This window comes from Nyctibius grandis, chromosome 1, assembly GCF_013368605.1.
Source record: "Nyctibius grandis isolate bNycGra1 chromosome 1, bNycGra1.pri, whole genome shotgun sequence".
Classification (NCBI taxonomy): Eukaryota; Metazoa; Chordata; class Aves; order Nyctibiiformes; family Nyctibiidae; genus Nyctibius; species Nyctibius grandis.
This window is the reverse complement of record NC_090658.1, coordinates 115,387,074-115,407,215: the sequence shown is the minus strand read 5'-3', so window position 1 is coordinate 115,407,215 and position 20,142 is coordinate 115,387,074. Positions and strand designations below refer to the sequence as shown.

The 20,142-nt window shown below is 36.3% G+C and overlaps 1 protein-coding gene across 6 annotated transcripts in view; it reads left to right on the top strand.

Annotated features, from left to right (window-relative positions):
• KIDINS220 (kinase D interacting substrate 220) overlaps positions 1–20,142 on the top strand; it is a 79,052-nt gene that overhangs the window by 23,404 nt on the left and 35,506 nt on the right. For all 6 annotated transcript variants that reach the window (XM_068400689.1, XM_068400696.1, XM_068400681.1 and 3 more), the window contains 13 exons: positions 2,165–2,263; positions 2,965–3,063; positions 4,022–4,199; positions 4,716–4,880; positions 6,302–6,481; positions 6,854–7,019; positions 7,942–8,093; positions 10,695–10,984; positions 12,395–12,535; positions 13,163–13,406; positions 13,565–13,653; positions 14,880–15,024; positions 16,749–16,911. In XM_068400689.1, coding sequence (XP_068256790.1) covers positions 2,165–2,263; positions 2,965–3,063; positions 4,022–4,199; positions 4,716–4,880; positions 6,302–6,481; positions 6,854–7,019; positions 7,942–8,093; positions 10,695–10,984; positions 12,395–12,535; positions 13,163–13,406; positions 13,565–13,653; positions 14,880–15,024; positions 16,749–16,911 — 2,111 coding nt within the window. The remainder of the gene's footprint in view (positions 1–2,164; positions 2,264–2,964; positions 3,064–4,021; positions 4,200–4,715; positions 4,881–6,301; positions 6,482–6,853; positions 7,020–7,941; positions 8,094–10,694; positions 10,985–12,394; positions 12,536–13,162; positions 13,407–13,564; positions 13,654–14,879; positions 15,025–16,748; positions 16,912–20,142) is intronic.

Sequence of the window (20,142 nt, the reverse complement as noted above, 5' to 3'; positions counted from 1 at the left end):
TCCACCTCACTACCCGATCATCCAGACCACACTTCCCCAGTTTAGCTGCGAGGATGCTGTGGGAGACCGCACACTAATTTCCTTCACTAATTTCCTTTCTCGCTTTAAGCAGTATTGTCAGTGATTTCCATGTTTTCTACCTACCTCTTCTTTCTTTTTTTTGTCCTTTGATTAAGGTATTGTTTTTGTTCTTCTACCGAAAGCTCTCTTACTCAGCACGGTACTTGTTTTTATTGTTACGTTCAGCTTGCTCTCTTTTGCTTGAAGCTGTTCAAATCACTCCACTTGCAGACAGATATGTTCTGCCAAGTTTGAACACAAAACTAACTAGTCACTGGGAGCTGCAAAGATTCAGTGCCTGCTATTGATGCAGAGCCTCTTTGAGAAGCCCAGAAGCTTTTTGTTTGGAGAAGTAGTGTTTGGATCTCTTCCTCTAACCTACCATTGGAAACCTGGAATTGTGTGTCTCAGCTTCTTGCTGACATGGGTCTGCAAATCTGGAGCTTTTCAAAGTCTTGATATGACCAAGGCAATACAAAAAACAGCAAGAGGAGCCAACGTCTTCGGGGAAGCTTGTGACTTCTGGCAGCGTGAGGGTGTCTGTATAGCCGTTTGCAGTGGTTAATGTATAGAATACATTTGTGGCCTTTTTGGCACAGCAGGAGTGAGTAACATCAGAGGAGGATTCTGGCTGTGTGCTTCAGATCATCAGATTAGGACCAGCAGTATCAAAATCGGTGATGAGCGCTGGTGTTTAGCAACTCCCCTGCTCTTCAGCACTGCAGGGCCTCTCTGCCAGCCAGGCCTGTTGCGGGGAGATTTGCTGCCTGCCCAAATCTGTGATGTTCCAGACAGATTGCTGAGTGGTGTCCAGCCTTCCAGCAGCTGTGTTCCTTGCTGCTCATTCATTCATATGGACACTAGTCGGGGGAGACCTTGAGCGGATAAAACGTGGCTGTAGGGCTCTGGGAGCGAGTGTTGGGGCAGTGGAGGGGCTCAGGTGGTGTTCCTCTCAGCCCTTCTGGTAAGGGGGGAGGGCCCAGCTGGGAGCATCAGGCAGACCAGTGCCTGGCTGTGCAGCTGACGTTGCTAGTGAGGAGTCAGTTTCCTCGGGCTGGTGTTGTGTTGGAAGCCACCTGACTGAAGGATGGAGGATGTGAAACCCGGGTGACCAGAGAGGAAAGAAGTCTTAGTGACCAGGCTTGTTAAACTGTCGAGAGAGGCTTTAAACTCAGTTTGCGGTGAAGCCCACAAGTGGGAGAGGAAGAGCTGCAAATGAAAGCAGCAAGCAAGGGGGACTTTGATATTCCTGCTTAGAAGCAGGTGTGTGTTCAGAGGGTTTTCTTAAATGTCTCTACACAAGCGTAAATCAAACAGAAAGAGCCATGGTGCGGTCACTAGGCCTCAAAAAGATTGCAGGTATGGAGACTTCCTTCGATAGCACACATCACTGGGAAGAAAAACAAAGATGACACAAGCAGATCTGCAACTATCAACTCCTGGCTCAGTATGGCTGATCTGTGTTCTGGTACTTGTGTTGACTTTCACGTCCATCTACTTTTACAGCTTTCCAGCTTGCATGGCCTGTTTTTAGGCCAGCCAGCGAGTTCAACAGTTTTATTAGGCTATACTGTAAAATTGAGAACAAAATGGACATTTTTTTTTTTTTTAAAGACCTGGAAGTGGTTAGCACTTCCATGTTCTAATAGGAGATTTTTTTTTTTTTTTTTTTTTAAAAAAAAGGAAAAAAGCTACAGAGAAACATGACTTACATAGTAGGGGTATGAAAGACAACACTCTGGAAAAACTTGTTTTATTTCATTAGAAAACTTGTATATTTGAGTTACAACTGAATACTCATATAGTTTGGAAACTGTTTCAAGGCAGGTGGAATCTGCTTGGATTGTTAAAGCTCTTAATATATTTTTCACAGGTTTTTAAAATAGATTTGTGTTCTCTAGCCAGATTTCCATTCCCCGCCAAAGTTCTACTGGTGTGCCAGTTAGCTTTGGTGGTGTTTCCCTTTGCCCTGAGCTGTGCTAAAATTTGCTGTGTTATATGCTGTTGTCAATATAGTGGTTGTACTTTATATACAGTTTTTGAAATTAATCCAACTGAATGAAAGTACTGTTAACATTTAATATACTCTTTTTTTTTTTTCCAGGATAATAAAACTGCTTTATATTGGGCAGTTGAGAAAGGAAATGCCACAATGGTGAGGGATATCTTGCAATGCAACCCTGATACTGAAACATGTACAAAGGTAACTGTTAGAATTTTAATTGAATTGCTTTGTTTAACATCTGTTCTTTTCTCAACTCCTATATGACGTTAAGATCATAATACCAAATGCAGTTTTTGTGAAGTGTTGGTACCTTGCATGCTGTACAAAAAAAGGAAACTATTCTGAAATACAGAATTTATTTTCAGCAATGGTAATGTCCCCTTTGTCGACAAACATCATGTACTGCTAAAACTCGATAGCAGGGAGTGTGGATACTTTACCTCAGCACCATTGACATGACCAGCAATAAGGAGTAGAGAGCAGGTGCTATTGGAAACTGAGGAAAGAGCTTTCTGATATTACTAAGCATGAAAGTTCAGACCACTGTATATGGCATGTGCAGGAATAAAAAAAATAGAGGAAGTAGTATGTACAGCAGTGAGTTACCTCTTCCATGAGTCTCTTCAGGTATCTTGTATTATATCTGAATCTTGTCTTTCTCTGTTTGACATTGTTATTAACAGAAATGTATTTTGTTCTGTGATTCTAATCAATCTAGAATACAGGGTCTGTGATACTTTTTCAGTAACATATGTGCTGCAGTGTTGTTACTTGTACAGTAACATATTTAATTAAAAAATTATCTTAAAAGTTTGGGATTTAATTTGTTGCTCTATTTTTTGCTTGATTTTTGAATATACAGACAAGATCTTTTTATTAGGCCTACTTTTCTCTTTTAGGACGGTGAAACACCGCTTATAAAGGCAACCAAGATGAGAAATATTGAAATAGTAGAGCTTCTTCTGGATAAAGGAGCTAAGGTCTCTGCTGTAGACAAGGTAAAGAATATTTGTTTGTTTACTTTAGTATATTTAATCATTTTAGTTTTGTAGCAGAATTTTGTAGTGAGCTGTCAAGGCTAATACAGGAATTCCCATATGTGTAATAATTAAATAGACCATAATACTTAAATACTTGGTCTCCTATATGCTTAATAATTAAATAGATCAGAATAATTAAATATAAATTAATTCCCACCATTGATATATTGATTTTCTGTTTGTATTACGGTGCTTTTGGTAATATGAAAAGAAAAAATTCCAGGTCAGGAATAAAATTTCACAGATAAAAATACTAATTCTTAATATATTTGAAAAAGAGCATAGAGAATGACTGTTTGTCACTGATGTTTGTTTAATTAATTTAATTAATAAACATTGAACTAAGCAATGCCAAGGACAAATACAAGGTTTGTTGCTCTTCTCTTATGCATTATCTACTTCGACTGTAAACCTTTTAAATACAGGAACATTTATTTGATAACTTTTTTAACCTCTTAGTATTATATTTAGGGCAAATAAGTAATAATGTTGATTTGACGTCATAAGGAGACTTTAACTGGAAAGCTTTTTGGAGAATTCTGAGCAGGCATTGCAATAGTTCTGACAAGCAGTATCTCTTCTTCCAAACAAGTCTCTGAATTTGCTAGTAGAGACTTGTTTCCAAATAGAGACTACACTTTTCATGAACCTTAAGATATTGTTATAAACATTTAAGAAAGAAGATGGTGCCTTAGATTTGGCATTACAAGAACTGCATTTTCACATGTCTTTTTCTGAAACTTTTGTAATGCTTTTTTGAGGGGAAAAAATGCTTGCTGTAAGGTGTTAGTGCTGTTGAGAATACATTAAGATGTATTTCAAGTAAATAATGCATCTGAAATGATGTGGAACATACGGTCTGTTCATAATCTTAGGAATTTATGTTAGGTATTACTAGTTTTTCACTTAATTGCAGAAGGGAGATACTCCACTTCATATTGCCATTCGTGGAAGAAGCCGTAAACTTGCTGAATTACTCTTACGAAATCCAAAAGATGGTAGATTGCTTTATAGACCCAACAAAGCAGGAGAAACACCTTATAATATCGACTGTAGCCACCAGAAGAGTATTTTAACACAGATATTTGGAGCCAGTAAGTATAAATATTTATTTTTTTTAATCATTTGTATATTGAGAATCCAGTTTATTCAATTCTGTATTGAAAAGTGGTAACCATGTAGTTTTTTTAATGTTACAGCTAATGGGAGAGCTTTAAAAAAATCAGTTGGCAAAAAAATTCACCATTCTAAAAGCCTAACAAAGGTCAAATGTACCTGTTATTTTTGACTTTTGACATTGGATACTGTGCGACTTCTGTTGATCGTTTTGTTTTTACTTAGATCTTGTGTAGGAATTATTTTCTTTGACTTGCTGTCATTTGGGATTTTGAGTCTTTTGTGGTAAGCTCTAATGTTTTTGATAATTATATAACATTTATGTGGATGATTTAAAATTCCTTTGAACAAGAATGTACGAATTGTAACAGCTATTATATGGGAGGAGTATATATACAAATATAGGCAAACCTGTCATGATTTTATGTATGAAAATTGTCATATTGAAGAGATTTTTTAAAGCAAACTTCTGTAACATAGTAGTTGTATTACAGGACACTTGTCTCCCACGGAATCTGATGGTGACATGCTGGGTTATGATCTGTACAGCAGTGCTTTGGCTGATATTCTGAGTGAACCAACCATGCAGCCACCTATCTGTGTAGGCTTATATGCACAGTGGGGAAGTGGAAAATCTTTCCTGCTCAAGAAACTGGAAGGTAAAAGTTGATATAGCCTTTTCTGTAGGTTCAAATCTATGACAAGCATCACATGGGAGTTACTAGTTATTGCAACGGCCGTTGGTCCATGTAGTGTTGTATCCAGTCCCTTTCTCTGTAATGAAAGGATTTAAATTTTAGTGTGGTCAGTTCATCCGTAGGTTGCTTTGTTCATTTATACAATGTCAAGATAGTCTTTGTAAGTGTTGCTGTCTATTGTCCTGTGGGTTTCCTGCAGCAGTGAATCTATCCTTCAGGTACTGCTGAAAGTATGGCTGCTGAAATATGTCTTGCTGGAGGTGTTGATGTGTCAGATCAGATTCAGACCTCTTTTGCTGCAGTATTTATTTATTGTGCTTCCTGTGTGTTATCTTATTTTTTTTTGTGTTTAAGAACAAATTCCAGGCTATTAGTATTTTTTCTCTGTAGTGTATTTTCTTTGTGTCTAGTTTTCTTCCACTTTCCCCTTACCTGCCTGGAGCTTTTTGAACTTTCTGAAATGACAGAAGAAAGCAAATACAGTATGTGAAGGGAGTCAGTATTTTTCACAGTGGAAACAGGCATCTTATTTACAGTTTTAGCTTTTTCTAACAAAGGATGTTTTTCTGAGATGTTTCAGTATAATTCAAAATACTTTTACCAGCCTTGATGTTTCTTACTTTCTGTGATTTCTGTGTTTTTTAAAGCTTCTATATTAGGCAAAACGGGGTCTCTGTGTTAGTTTTGTTCACCTCATGCCCTACGTCATAAACAAAAAACGGTGTGCATTTTTGACTGTGATGTGTGTTGTTGATGAGCTCTTATGTTTTTAAAACACTTTTTCAGTATTTTCTTCCTGTTCCTCATTCATCTTTTTATTCTGGATTGTGTATTTAATGTTTCTTATTCAATAGATCCTAAATCAATTTCTTCAGGAATTCCTGTTTTAGTAAAAATGAATCAACGAACAGAAATAAATACTTTACATTGTACTGTTATATCTTGACTATTCGAGGAACGTGGTCGAGATTTCAATGATGGAAGGTTTGGGAGTTGCGCTTTTTTTTTTTTTTTTTTTTTTTTTTTTTTAAGATATGGTGGATTTATTTTTCTTGGTGTCATAAATATCTTTTAAAATCTTGAAGGAGGATGGGAAATGACGTGGCTTTTAATATGCCTTTAAAAGTAGAAAATCTGCAGCAAACAGTGCAAGTATTGTGTATTTAAGTGGTTTCATTCATTGCATGGATGAAAACTGAGGGTTTTGCACTAATGTTTGAAGAATTCAAGCATCATCTTTTTTTTTGGATCAATAATAGGGAAAAGTTATACAGTCTAGTGAAAAAGTGTTTCTTTTCAAAGTTGATCATTATAAATACCTTTTTTGCTTTCTGTTCTAGAATGTTTAAACGTGTTAACTGGTCTTTATCTTTTTGTTTTAGATGAAATGAAGACTTTTGCAGGACAGCAGATTGAACCTCTGTTTCAGTTTTCCTGGCTTGTTGTATTCCTGACACTTTTGCTGTGTGGAGGTTTGGGTTTATTGCTTGCTTTCACAGTGGATGCAAAGCTTGGAATAGCAGTGTCACTCAGCTTATTAGCAGTTCTCTACATTTTCTTTAGTAAGTCTTATTTTATATGAAGCTTGTGAAGGCTTTTACCTATTTTTGGAATTCAGTATTGTTTTGTAGATATGCTTTGTGATTCAGAACAAATACTAAATGTTTTTGTAGAAATTAGGACCCCTTTGGACACTTTCCTTCTGTTTTGCAAGTAATTTGTGAGAGGGCATTCTTGAAAACGAAGAAGAATTTTGTACATTAGCTTCATTATGTTACTCTTACCATTGTCATTTTTAGCTATAACTGTTAAAAAGTCATTCAACTCCTTTTATACAACTCCATGCCTTGTCTGTTCAAACTTCATGGTTCTTTCAGTTGTGAACGTTGACTAAAATATAGCCATAACATCTTTTATAATTTTTAATATTTTAGCTGTAATTTACTTTGGTGGCCGAAGAGAAGGTGAGAGCTGGAACTGGGCCTGGGTGTTAAGTGCAAGGTTGGCAAGACATATTGGATATTTACAGTTGCTTCTCAAACTCATGTTTGTCAACCCACCAGAATTACCAGAGCAAACCACTAAAGCTTTACCTGTCAGGTTAGTTATTTCATTTATTCACTCTCAAATGAATAATTCAGGTTCACTCTGGTACTTTTAAAACTGTGCGTATTAATGTGCATGTTTATCTTCCTATGAAAAGCTGTCGAGGTTCCCGTTTGAAAAACAGTAGCCCTAGAAGATCATGTAGTTAAGTTTTTTCAGTGTGAAGAAGTGTTTTCAAGAAAAACTCTATGCCAAAGTCAGTGGAAGTTACTGCTTTTAAGTATTAGAGGTTTTGACTATCATACCAATAAATATTTCTAGCAGACAGATATTTCTAACAGACAAAATAAGAATTTAGTTTTCTGGTATAGCTTTCTGTGTATTTTGTTTGATGCTTGTTTCACTGATTACTTCTCTTAAGGTTTTTTTTTTGTCTTGTCTTTTTTTTTTTCTTGTAAGTGGAGCGTCAGACTGCTCAAAGCTTCTAGTTTACCTGAAAGCAAGAACATTTATGCCATGTGTTTTATGGTTTTGTTTACTCTTATTGTTTAGAGACTTGTATTTTAGCCTCATGGTGCTTTCGTGCGATCTTGTTCTTTTGTATTTTTTTTAATCCTCAGTAAATATTTGAAAGTAGCTCAGAATGCGATTTAAAAAATACTTGTCAATATTATGTTTTGGCATCATAAAGATTTTTTTGTTTTTACTGCCATCTGAGGTGCTGTTTATCTTTTTAAGAAATCAAGTTTTAGAATAGGAAGTGGGGTAAAGAAAAGGTTGATAACAGGAGAAGAAATAAAGAAATAAATACTTAAATTCCATGTAGAATTTAAAAATTAAGTATTTAGGTATTTTACATTTTATGCTACTTGAAAAAACTTTTAGCTGCAGAGATGTAGGAAGATTTTTGTTTTGGTTGCCAGAAAATATTTAAAGCTTTCTAAAGTATACCAAATACATGTTTTTTCTCTTTCAGATTTTTGTTTACGGACTACAATAGACTGTCCAGTGTAGGTGGAGAGACTTCATTGGCTGAGATGATTGCTACCCTCTCTGATGCATGTGAAAGGGAGTTTGGTTTCTTAGCAACAAGGCTATTTCGAGTTTTCAAGACAGAAGATACACAAGGTTTTTATTACCTGAATGACATTTCCGATTATTCCATTTCAATACACCATTATCAGAGGTTCTGTTTTTCACGTTATAAGCTCTTTTTTAGAAACCATTGTAGCCATGCAGAAATTCATACAGAAGGGGAAACTCTTTATATTGTTTTGGAGAGAAAAATGCCCTGTTTTCTTTGCTCATCTTGATTTTATTAATATCATCAAGGATTATCTTCTATGAAGTATAGTTTTCAGAAATGTCAATGGAAATGTATATTTATATTACATCCTTTTAGATGCAGTGTGGTATTTTTCCATAGCAATTAAGTCATTGTGTGTGAGTCAGATAAAAGGAAAAGTATACTTTTGTGTATTGCTAAGAGAAGTTTCTGTTTAGTTTATTAGGTTTTAATTCAGAGCTTTTATGGAATCATAGAATCGTTTTGGTTGGAAAGGACCTTTCTGATCTTCAAGTCCAACCATTAACCCAGCATTGCCAAGTCCACCACTAAACTGTGTCCCTGAGCACCACATCTACTTGTCTTTTAAATACCTCCAGGGATGGTGACTCCACCACTTCCCTGGGCAGCCTGTTCCAGTGCTTGACAACACTTTTGGTGAAGACATTTTTCCTAATATCCAATCTAAACCTCCCACTACTTATTCTTTGAAATAATAAGTGTGTAGAACGTGTTGGTCCAAAACTATAGATTGCTGTGATCAGTGCTGGTAACATGGGATGCAATATTCCTACTTGATCAAAATGGAACAAACATTTTTCTTCTGTCCCATCTGTAGATTTCTGAAAAATATATGCAGAACAGAGTATGATATTGTGAAGAAAGGGAGTTCTTGAGGATAACTTCGAATTCACAGAGGACTTATTTCTACTTTGAGTTCAGTTTCAGTCAGTTACTGCTCATTTCATTTTGACCTTGACCACAAATTGAGGAATCTGTTAGATGCTGTCTCCTCTCACAAAGTGAAATGTTTAGACTCTCCTGTCTTGCAGAGGGTGGGAAAAAACATGCTATGTGCTGAACACAACTTACTCTTCATTTTTCTTTCTCGGATTCACTGAATGTTCTTTATGAAATTGATACGTGGAGTTTTTCACCCTTATTTCCGTATTAGACATTCTACAGTTCTTCTCCTTAACCTCAGAGAAAGAGCTTTCATGATGCTGTAATTTCTCCCGAAACTAACTTGAGAATGGCAGTGTAGTGCTGGCTTCTTGTGAACATTTGCAGTAATCGTCTTTTCCCTTTCATTTGTAATCTTACGTTTCTCTTGTATTCCTTGGCTCTGTTGCCTTCCTGTGCTCTTCCTAATTATCTAATTGATTATTTTTTCTTTCATTTTATCTATTTGATGATCTTGCACATCTTCTCCTTGTCTCCAGATGTTTGTAGGTCTAGGGTCATATGTTTCTTGTCTCTAGATGTTCACAGAAATTCCATATAGGTTTCTTTTTAGTCTCCAGTATCTTTAATTTTTGTTACATCTGTAAACTCACAGACAAGCCTATTCAGTTGCCATTTCATTGTTGATGATTCCTAAGTCTCTCTCTAATCCAGTTCTATCTCTTTCTAGCTAGAGAAATCTTACAACCCTACTTCAAAATGTCTAGAACTGAATGTAATTATACCTGAGCTGTTATTCTTCTATTCTTGCCCCTCACTCTTGTCATTATGCATTTCTGTTGCTTTGTCCTGCATCACAATCTGATCTGTCACGTATGTCAGTAATGTGAAAGACCTTTCCAGCTCATACCCTGGTCTAGAATATCATACATGGGCTGTGTATAAGCCTTGGATATTCTTTCCATGTTGCATATTTAAAATTTGATTTTTCCATTCCAGTTGAAATATTGATTTTTAGCTGTCATCATTTTGGATCAGGTGATTGCTATGTTCTGTTCTTTCCTATCAACAAATGCATGCAGAAGATGTGAATCTTCTGGATCTGTACTCCACTAGAGGCAGAGGCTGCTACTTTGGAAAAAAGCTATTTCTTTGATCACTGATGTAGCTGTGCCAACCTCCAACTGCAATATTTCTTTATCTCTTCCTTATCAATCCAATTGAAGTCAGGAGGTCTGTATTCTCTTCTGAGGCCCTTGTGATCTGTCCAAACCTTATGTACTGCAATCCTCCCTTGTTTGAGCTTACAAGAAAGGATGTAGCTTGCAATTTTGATTTAGTTCTCCAGTGGCACCATTACTATTAGATCACGTTAAGTATCATGTTTCTGTTTAAAACCGAGTAGTTACCATACTGTTTTCCTAGGGTTTACTTGCATAAATACGCTTTACTGAGGGGTCTCACAAAAGGGATGATACCACTGATACGAATTCTGTTTACTAAAGATCATTTCCATCCAGTGTGGGTTTCTTGAAACAATGGAAATAAACTGAAGATGAAAGGAATATCTCCACTTCATAATTTCCAAGAATTTTGGCAAATTTAGATGATTTTTTTCACATGTTTGAGACTGGATGGTAACATTGCAATAACCTTCTGTGCAAGTTAGTGTTTTATGAGAAGTATGCAAGTTAATAGATTTTTTACTCACCTGTAATTACATTTTACATTCATTTTAACAGCAAATACTTGTTTCCTAGGTAAAAAGAAATGGAAGAAAACTTGCTGTCTCCCATCCTTTGTGATTTTCCTGTTCATATTGTCTTGCGTTGTTTCTGCAATTGCCCTGCTGGCAATTTTTAATGTAGAACCAGCCAACATGACGGTGAATGTTATCCTTATAACAGTTACCTGTGTTGTTGGTTTGGCCTTTATCTTGAATTGTCGCACATGGTGGCAAGTGATGGATTCAGTTTTGAATTCTCAAAGAAAACGTCTTCACAATGCTGCCTCCAAGCTTCACAAGTTGAAAAGCGAGGGGTTCATGAAGGTAAGCATTTATGTGAATTAGCCATTAAAAGAACTGAAACAAAATTCCAAACCTGTAGCTTTCTTAGGATGAGGCACCATTTATTTAATCAGGCCAAGTCTTGCAACATTAGAATGAGCCTTGGTGAGTTTTTACTGAAGGGAACACTTCTGTTCCACTGGTAATTGTGCTTAGTGTATGAGATCTGTCTGCTCGACCAGGAATGTTAAATTTGGATGAAGTTTTCAGTTTCTAATTTTATATTTGCTGACAGGAAGGTACTAGGAATACAATTGTTCTAAATGATCAGTATTTAGTAAAAGCTTACTTTAGATCATAAGATTAGAAAGAATAGCTTAAAAGATTCTAAAGGTGAAAAACCATGCCTAACTTTGGCTGTCTGCAAGACCTCTTTACTAAGAAAGGAATGATAGCACTGAAAGAACATTCCAAAATATTTCACATATAATGAAAAATTATAGAAGATGCTATTGTTTTGCTGGGTTGTATCTAAACTGATAAAAAAAAAGTACCCATCAGGCTGTCATTGAATATCCTATATGCTCCTATTTGAAAATCAACTTTAGCATCATGATGGTTACCTCCGTAGATTACAGCTGATACATTGTATAACAATATGTTGTGCAAATATTTTTGTAGCACGGAAGGCCTTATCTGTGTCTTGCTATTGTTTCTTGACAATTGTTTTTTGACTGGAATTTGTCTGGCATAACTTCAGCCACTTAGGAGTTAGGTTCACCCTTTGCAATCAAAGGAGAGAAGTGGGTATTTGCAGAGGGTTATTGTGATGACTTCTGTCATCTTAATGTGCACATTCAAGATAAATCTAGTGATGAATAGATCAAATTTTAATGTCTGCCTGTTAGTTGCTGAAATTAAGGCTGGTGAGTTAGAGCTTTGTTTCTACATTAAGGGTAGTTGTTAAATGGATAACTTCATGTTGAAAAACTTCAAAAATCTTCAGATTGCATATCTAGAATAGGGACGACTGAGCATGAGAGTAACAGCATAATTTGCTTGACTGAAAGGCAGATAGAAAAATTTAGTTTACATTTTATGCAAAGCAATTTTTGAGGGTTAGCTGAAGCTACAAATATTCTTTTGCTTACTCTTGAAATACTGATTTGCAGTACATAAAGATTACTTTCTTTTTAGATAACATCGTAGTGGAATTTAAATAAGGATAGTTTGTTACATTAAAGTGGAATATGCGGTTCTGGTGTACGTTTTTGTGCAAATGGGAAATCAGAATGTGGGAAGTGACATTTTAGGACTTTGAGTATTTATAAATGTTTATTTTTATAATCTTACTGAATTTTTGGGACAAGTAGCAATCTGCAAAAGGAATTACATGCATTTTTTGTGAGTTTATAGAGGTGTCTTTTCCTTCTTTGCTTTTTATTTTTATAGGTTTTGAAATGTGAAGTGGAACTGATGGCGAAAATGGCAAAAACCATTGACAGCTTCACTCAGAACCAGACTAGGCTTGTTGTAATTATTGATGGACTGGATGCTTGTGAACAGGATAAAGTTTTACAGATGCTTGATACTGTGAGTTGGATCATTTTATAAAGATGATCTCTGGATCATCTGGATGATCTCTTCCATAGATGAGCTCAGATACATACAGTTACTGTGTATTTTCTGTAGAAAGAAGGCATGTATGCAGAGTCTGTGAGTTGCAGTCTTAATGTTTGTGTACATTGGCATAACTGTAATACTAAGTGATGGGTTTTACAAGTTGAAAATTAAATCCTAGTAGGACTGTACATGTTAATACTTGTGAAAAGTTTTGAAATAATCAGATGTAAATTATTGAAAATTAATATCCTGTTGAAACAAACTTACAATGTTTGGAGAGTTTTTCATACTTTAGATGAAAAATACTTAAATGATAAATATTTGGGGGGGCTAGGACATTACTGCATGATACCTTCTTGGTGATGACTTCCACTGTAACTAGTACTGCTAATTTTTCAAGTATGCTTATTTCTAATTGTGGGTAAGTTCCTAACATTAAATATCTTATACTGAAGAAACTGACATCTCTATACATCTCTTGTCTTCTCATTTTGTTTGAGTTATAAACTTGAGTACAAAATGTTGAGTCAGACATTCAAATGATCCACAGTTACTATTAATTATTATTAACAAGGTGTACTGTCTACTTTTTTACAGGTGCGAGTCTTGTTTTCAAAAGGCCCATTTATTGCTATTTTTGCAAGTGACCCACACATTATTATAAAGGCTATTAACCAGAATCTCAACAGTGTTCTACGTGATTCAAACATAAATGGACATGATTACATGCGAAACATAGTCCATTTGCCTGTTTTTCTGAATAGCCGAGGGCTTAGTAATGCAAAAAAACTGATGGTAGCTTCAACAAGCAATGGGGATATTCCTTATACAGATAATGCAGGTAAGGTTATGCAGGAGGATGATATGAAAGTTACAAAACCAAAAGTCTGGTTTTTGGAGCAAACTATTTAAATAATTGGCAGATCATTAGTGTTATTTTATAGATCAGTCAAGTGTATGAATGGAGAAAATACCTGCGTTTTGTTTTCCTTTCCATAGGATTGCATGAAGAAGTTGATAGGAGAGTTTCTCAGAACAGTCTTGGAGACATGACCAAGCTTGGTAGCAAAACTGCTCTCAATAGGCGGGTGAGAAAGTTTTTTAGACTAAATGGAGATACTGGTAATAGCTTTTTTATTTTCTGTTCTTTTTTGTTTTCTGTCACGTTTTTAATTATGTCAACTTGGAAGACTTATCAGACCATTCTTATGAAATTAATATAAATGATACATGTCGGAAAAGTACATTCTTTGTTGGGGTCCGTGCGAGGAACGGACTACAGCACAGCAATGTGATGCTCTGATAGCCACTTTATTGCAGTTAACACAGCTCTTTTATAGCATACATACTTCCTTATCTCGCCGTCACGCCTTAAGCTATTGGCTGTAAGCACTGTGCACGCTCTGTCCACGCGCCTCTTCTGCTGTTCTGATTGGATACTTGCTATGAGCCTAAGCAAGCTTTATCTTCATACTTCCTTACTGACTCATGCTCTTATATAACAGTGTACTCGTATGTTATCTCTATAATTTTCCCACAGTCCAGGCCCCTACAATTCTTAAATCCGTAGATTGATGCTCTATTGAAGATGCAAAGGTTTGCTTGCTCACCGAAGTGTTCTTTTCCGTAAATACTTAAATTCAGCTCTCTGTGAATGCTGAGATGGTACAGCATACTGGTAGTAGCTATGATCTATGTATGTACGTGTATTTTGGATTTTTCTGTATAAACCCAGTATCACTTGGTTACAGGATGTTGCAACAAAGTGCACTAATTGAGCAAATCAAGGAATTTAGAATATTGTAGTACTAGACTTTTACTGCAACATGTCCACCATGCTTTCTTTCCTACTTTCTGTTCTGTTCTGAGGTTTTTGAGCTGCCATAGGTAGAGACCTCGGGAGTTACTTAGCAGATGAACCTGATGTTCACTTTGATTTTAAAATGTAATTAGTAAATGGATGGCATTAACTTTTTGTAGAGACAGTAGGAAATGATGATGGCAATGCTGAAATTAGGAACGTTTTTACAAAATATCTCACTATGTCACTCCATTTTGCCCTCTCAGAATTGGCATGGAAGTAAAATGTGTAACTCTTGCCAGTTCTTGGCTTATATGGAAATCATGTTCAACTGTTACACAGCTAAATCAGAATTAAATTCTAGTAAATGGTTTTTATGGTATTTCATGTCAGCCTCAGAGACACATATTCACAAAGGTTCTAACTTTATAATCAAGTAAAACTGAAATATTTTAAATACATGCAAGTTTTTGATACTGATCAGTATTCCTTATTTTTTTGCGTCATTATCAGGATACTTACCGAAGACGCCAGATGCAACGTACCGTTACCCGCCAAATGTCTTTTGATTTGACCAAGCTGTTGGTTACAGAGGATTGGTTCAGTGATATCAGTCCTCAGACCATGAGAAGATTGCTAAATATTGTTTCAGTGACAGGTAAGTGTGGCATGTTTGTGTACAGTAAACAGTATTGTGTTTTGGTTGCTTGTAGCTACACTCAGACTTTTTAGTGTGTAAACTAAATTCAACAAGTCAGTCCATGTGTTGATTTTGAAAATCCTTCTGAAGCAAACTTCTAGAGAGCAAGCAAAGATTATAGACTATTCTATGTAGAATTAAAAAGAAAATTGTTGTTTCATTGACTTCAGATGTGAGGGAAATGATTCTACTCTACATGTTTAGGAAGTTTTCTATTTTTTAATTTTGAAGTGGGATAATAAAATACATTTTTCAACTTCATAATACTGTAATGTGAACAAAGGTCGTAGTGCTGGTATCTTAAAAGGGAAACTGCGAGGCAAAACCAGGTATGTATTCCTTTTTTGCTATGGCTATTGGGAGTCCTTTTTCCCTAAATGGTTGCCTGGGGTTGATGAAAGCATCCAATGATGTTGCATTACCTTTCCAGGGATGGAGGTGAGGCTGAGGTCTATAGTTACCCAGGTCCTCCTTCTTGCCCTTTTTGAAGACTGGAGTGACATTTGCTTTCCTCCAGTCCTCAGGCTGGTTGTCCAGCCAACCTGGGTAACACAGAGGGGCTGGCTGTCTCTGCAGTTCCATTCCCAGTGCTTGCATAGTTTGGATTGTCCTAATTTACCTTCACTCAGGTTATGAGGAATTAAATGTAAATGCTGTTCTAAATTAAGTAAAATAACCCATGGCTTATTTTCTATTCCATTAACTTAATGCTAGTGTAATTAATAGAAGAGTGTTAATTTGTCATTATCCCCATTTTCCCCTGTTTTTTCCCTTTTTTAGTGATTTGTACGTGACAACAGACCTAAAATTCTGAGCTGATCTTTTATTTAAAAGTGCAGTCTCTTAGCATGTTCGTTACAATTTCTAACATGAAGTGTCTGGTTTTGGCAAATTACAGTGCAGATGTGAAAGTATAACAAAATCACAAACTGTTAGTTGTAAAAACAAACAAAAAAAACCCCTGCAAGAACACTTCTAGTGTACTATAATCTGCAATTATATATGATGATTTCATAAACAGCTTCATGAGCAGAGCCTTCAGGATGTAAGTTATACATCATCACCGATATTAATAACGCAATTCTAGAAAACTTGCTAAAACTTGAAATGCATAAACTGCAGCATTAACTTTTTCTGTTTTTTAAAATTAATTTGATTTGTAATTCACATCTTGTCTTATTAACTTAAAAGAGTCTTTTCTTTATAGCTTTGAATTTCGCTTTATTGACTATTGAAGATGGCAGTTGTATGCTTAACCATATGTCATATGCCAATGCACAGAAGATCTTTCACAGTATTAGCATGATTTTTGTGTTTAGATTGAGAAATTAATGTTGTGTGAAATTCTCTGTTGGGTTTGGTTAAAGTAACTTGAGATTCACCTGTAACAGGATGATAGTAATTTAACAGTGTTTAATAGTGTTTAACCTGGAGCTGAAGTTGACAGTTTTGGGGAGTCTCATGTTCTGACCAGTATTTCCAAGAATTTTATTAGGTTGTCAAATGATATTTTTAGATGCGACTTGAGACGATTTTGAATTTACTGAGCTAAAAATATAATACCAGGAAGTTCACAGATGAGGTTAAAGGACTTACATAGCTGTTACTTTAAGGGAAAAAAGATATCTTTCAAAAGGAAAAACAATCCCCTGTGTTTGTTCCCTCCTTCCCTGTTATATTAGGTCGTTTATTGAGAGCTAATCAGATCACATTCAATTGGGACAGACTGGCTAGTTGGATCAATCTGACAGAGCAGTGGCCGTATAGAACATCATGGCTCATACTGCATCTTGAAGAGACTGAAGGTGTTCCAGATCAGCTGACTTTAAAAACCATCTATGAGAGGTAGGTGTTATTCTGGTAACAGTACACACTTTCAGTGACTAAAATAGTGATCACTGTTAATGATTGTTAGAATAACATGGCTTTCAAACAGCTACCAAGTTGTAATCTAAAATTCCCACAATCTTACTCTCTTCTGTTAACTTTTGGAAACTTTTAAATTACTTTCATTGCTGCTTAATGCACCACGTATGAATGTGTGCTTTGTATTAAAAACAAAGAGAATTATACTGGAATTCTTTCACAGATAGCTAGCTGTACTTCTGTCTCTTGATATAGTTTTCATGTCTACCTCGGCTGAGCTAGAAGTTGTTTTTTTTTTTTTCCCTAGTTAGAAATCTGAACTTAGCTCTGCAAAAACTGCCTTTACTGGTAAAGATCTCTGAAGGTTTGGTGCTTAGCAAGTGTGCTTGAGGCTATGACAGTGCCTTGTGCTGCAGTTAGGGAATATGAAGGTGAAGCATGATTTTCTCCATTGCTGATACAAGTTGCTGTCCAACAGAGCTGTCTAGGTATTGCAACTGAGAGCAAGTGGTCCCTGTGTTGCTAGTGAACATGCCTCTCCAGAACCTGGCTGCTTGTAAGAAAGGACATGTGGATTGTGACAAGTGACCTCATGACAGTGGGAGGAATGGAAGAGAAAGAATGTGACTGGGAGGTGGGTCTATAATAAAAAAGCAGAATCTGAGAATGAAAGTTAGTGAGAGGAAAGAAGGGTTTGACTTGTGTAAGAAATAACTGAGATCAGATGAAAAGAACAGCTGAGGTAAAGAGGGAAGACTGGGATTGATTGAACAAGTTGTTAGAAAATCTAGAGACTTTGCAGGGTCCAGGGAAAGAATGGAGAGGAGAATGAACTTGGACGGAAAATATTGGGGAGGTGCCCTACACTAAGAGTCAAGGAATGGGAGAAGATGAACTGGATGAGGGTCTGGGATGGCTGGAAGTGGCTGAAGTGTTGAGAATGTAATTAGTATTGATTGGGAAAGATGACTGGAGTGGGTTGTATTAGGAAAGAAGAGTTAAAGTGAGATTAAGATCTGAACACAGAGAACCCGGAAGGTAGAGGGACAAGGGTGGACTGGGCGTGAAGAGGCTGAGGATTGAAGGTGGACAAAGAAGGCAAGTAGTAGACTGGAGTGGCTTCAGGTTGGGAGGTTGTTGCTGAAATATCAAACTTCAGAGGTAAATAAGTGTGATTAGAAAATACTTTCCTCTAGAGAATGGATCTGTTTTTTCTGGGTTTTGCATTTCCTTTGTTGAGTGTAGGATACCTGTGAAATCATATATAAAGTAATGAGAACCCACCTCTCCATTGTGGGTTCATAGGGCTAGTGTCACAAATGTTTATGTGATCAGGTAAGTACAATTAATTCAGAATCATCAGGGATCCCTCCACTGTTATGCTTTCCAGTACTCTTGCTGTAGATATTTCAACTTACCTTTATTTAGATTTGCCATATGGCATGTTTCGTAATTTTATGCTTTCGGTATTTATCCAACAAACTCATTACAGTCTTTTGATTATTAGCATTGAAGTAATAAATTGCTTTGGGGTGATCAAAGTCCAAGACATAAGTTTTTGTTTTCTGATAAACCAAAGGAGGTATTAGAGACCCGAATTGTTCTCATAAATGGGTAATAGTACTTCCAGTATAAACTAATGTTAAATCTGTAGTAAATGAACGTGAGAACGAAAGGACAGTCACAATTGAATGTGAATGACTTATTTGAGTTCTGGATTATTTGTTGTTAAAACAGACACTTGAGCTGTTGATAATACTCAATGCCAACTGGAGTGTGTCAGGTTTTATTAGTTCAGGTGTGGAGGAGATTCATGACTCCTTCTATGCTGTTTTGCCTCTTGCTATACAGATTGTGTTTGGAAGTAATACAGCCACTTGAGTAGAGTGCCAATTCATAACTGACAGTTATAAACGTATAAATAAATTTATAGTGTATAAACCTAGGATCTGTAATGTGAAGAAATGGCGAAGAACCCTGGACCGTATATTGGAAAAGGGAAGGTGATGATCTTTTAAGTAAAGCTGTTTGCATTCTACTTTGAATACCAGAAAGAAAGGAAAAGAGGACCAGCATTCAGGTTTCTCTCTTTAGCAAAAAATACCAACAGGATTATTTGATATGAAAATGATAAAGCTACAAGACTGGGTTTCTTTGACTACTTAACCATAAAAAAAAGGTTCATAATAATAACATTGTCACATGCTCAGGAAGAGAGTTGATGTGTCTCAGCCACTTCTGTTGAACCTGTGTAAGGAAATAACTACAGCTGTTTGAAGTCACTTGTCTTGAATATCTGTTTCTGTGTCAGTTCAAAGTAGAGTATTTACTTTAGTTCCTCTTTTAAAACTTCAGTTTCTGTTTTCTAAGGTTTTCTAGTTTATAAAGCAGCTTTCCCATTTGGAGCCTCATGAATAGATACCAGATTTTGTTACTTTTATAGCTTCTGTTCGTGTACTGAGTTTGTGTTACTTCTTCCCTGCCTTTTATTCTGAAAGGGTTTTTTAAAAATACTTTGGTACTTTAGAACAGGAGCAAGAATATAATTTTCCTAGTATTGAATAGTTAGTGTAAAACTACTTTTTATTGTGACAGTGCAAATTCTTCTTGGGTTTTGCTGCATTTCTGAACTCTTAAGTATGTGGGGAGCAGGGTCTGCTTGGACATCTCCCTTGGATGAAAGGAATCTTGCAGGTTCAGTGTTAAGTGTAGGAGTTCCACGCTTGATCATATTCTCCGTATAAGGAGAATGCTTTGATACTATAGCTGCTTTTTGAACTTTTAAAGTATCATATGTTTAAAAGCTTGTGAATCACCAGGATTTCCTTGCAGTGAGAACTCTCCATTGCTTTCCTCTTAGCTGGTGACTGTGCGGGGCAGAGGGTTAACACAATGGATTGGTCTGTTACAGGTACCTTCAACTAAAGAGTTACAGTAGGTAATTTGTGTGTGCAGTGAGGGTATGACAAGTGGTAATAAAACCCATGTTGTTTTACTGCTGTGTCTTTGGAGGCAGACTATAACCATCTCTTTGCTGTTGATACAGTTGATGCTGTAGGCAGTGCAGTTCAGTGCAAGTACAAGGCAGTACCTGTGTGTGTGGTGGTGCTGTGCCGGCAGGTGGCAACAGCAGAATGTCTGTCTGTCCAGCGTGGCTCTGACAGCTTCTGTTCACTTGTTTGTCTTAGCATATTCTGTATTCGTATTTAA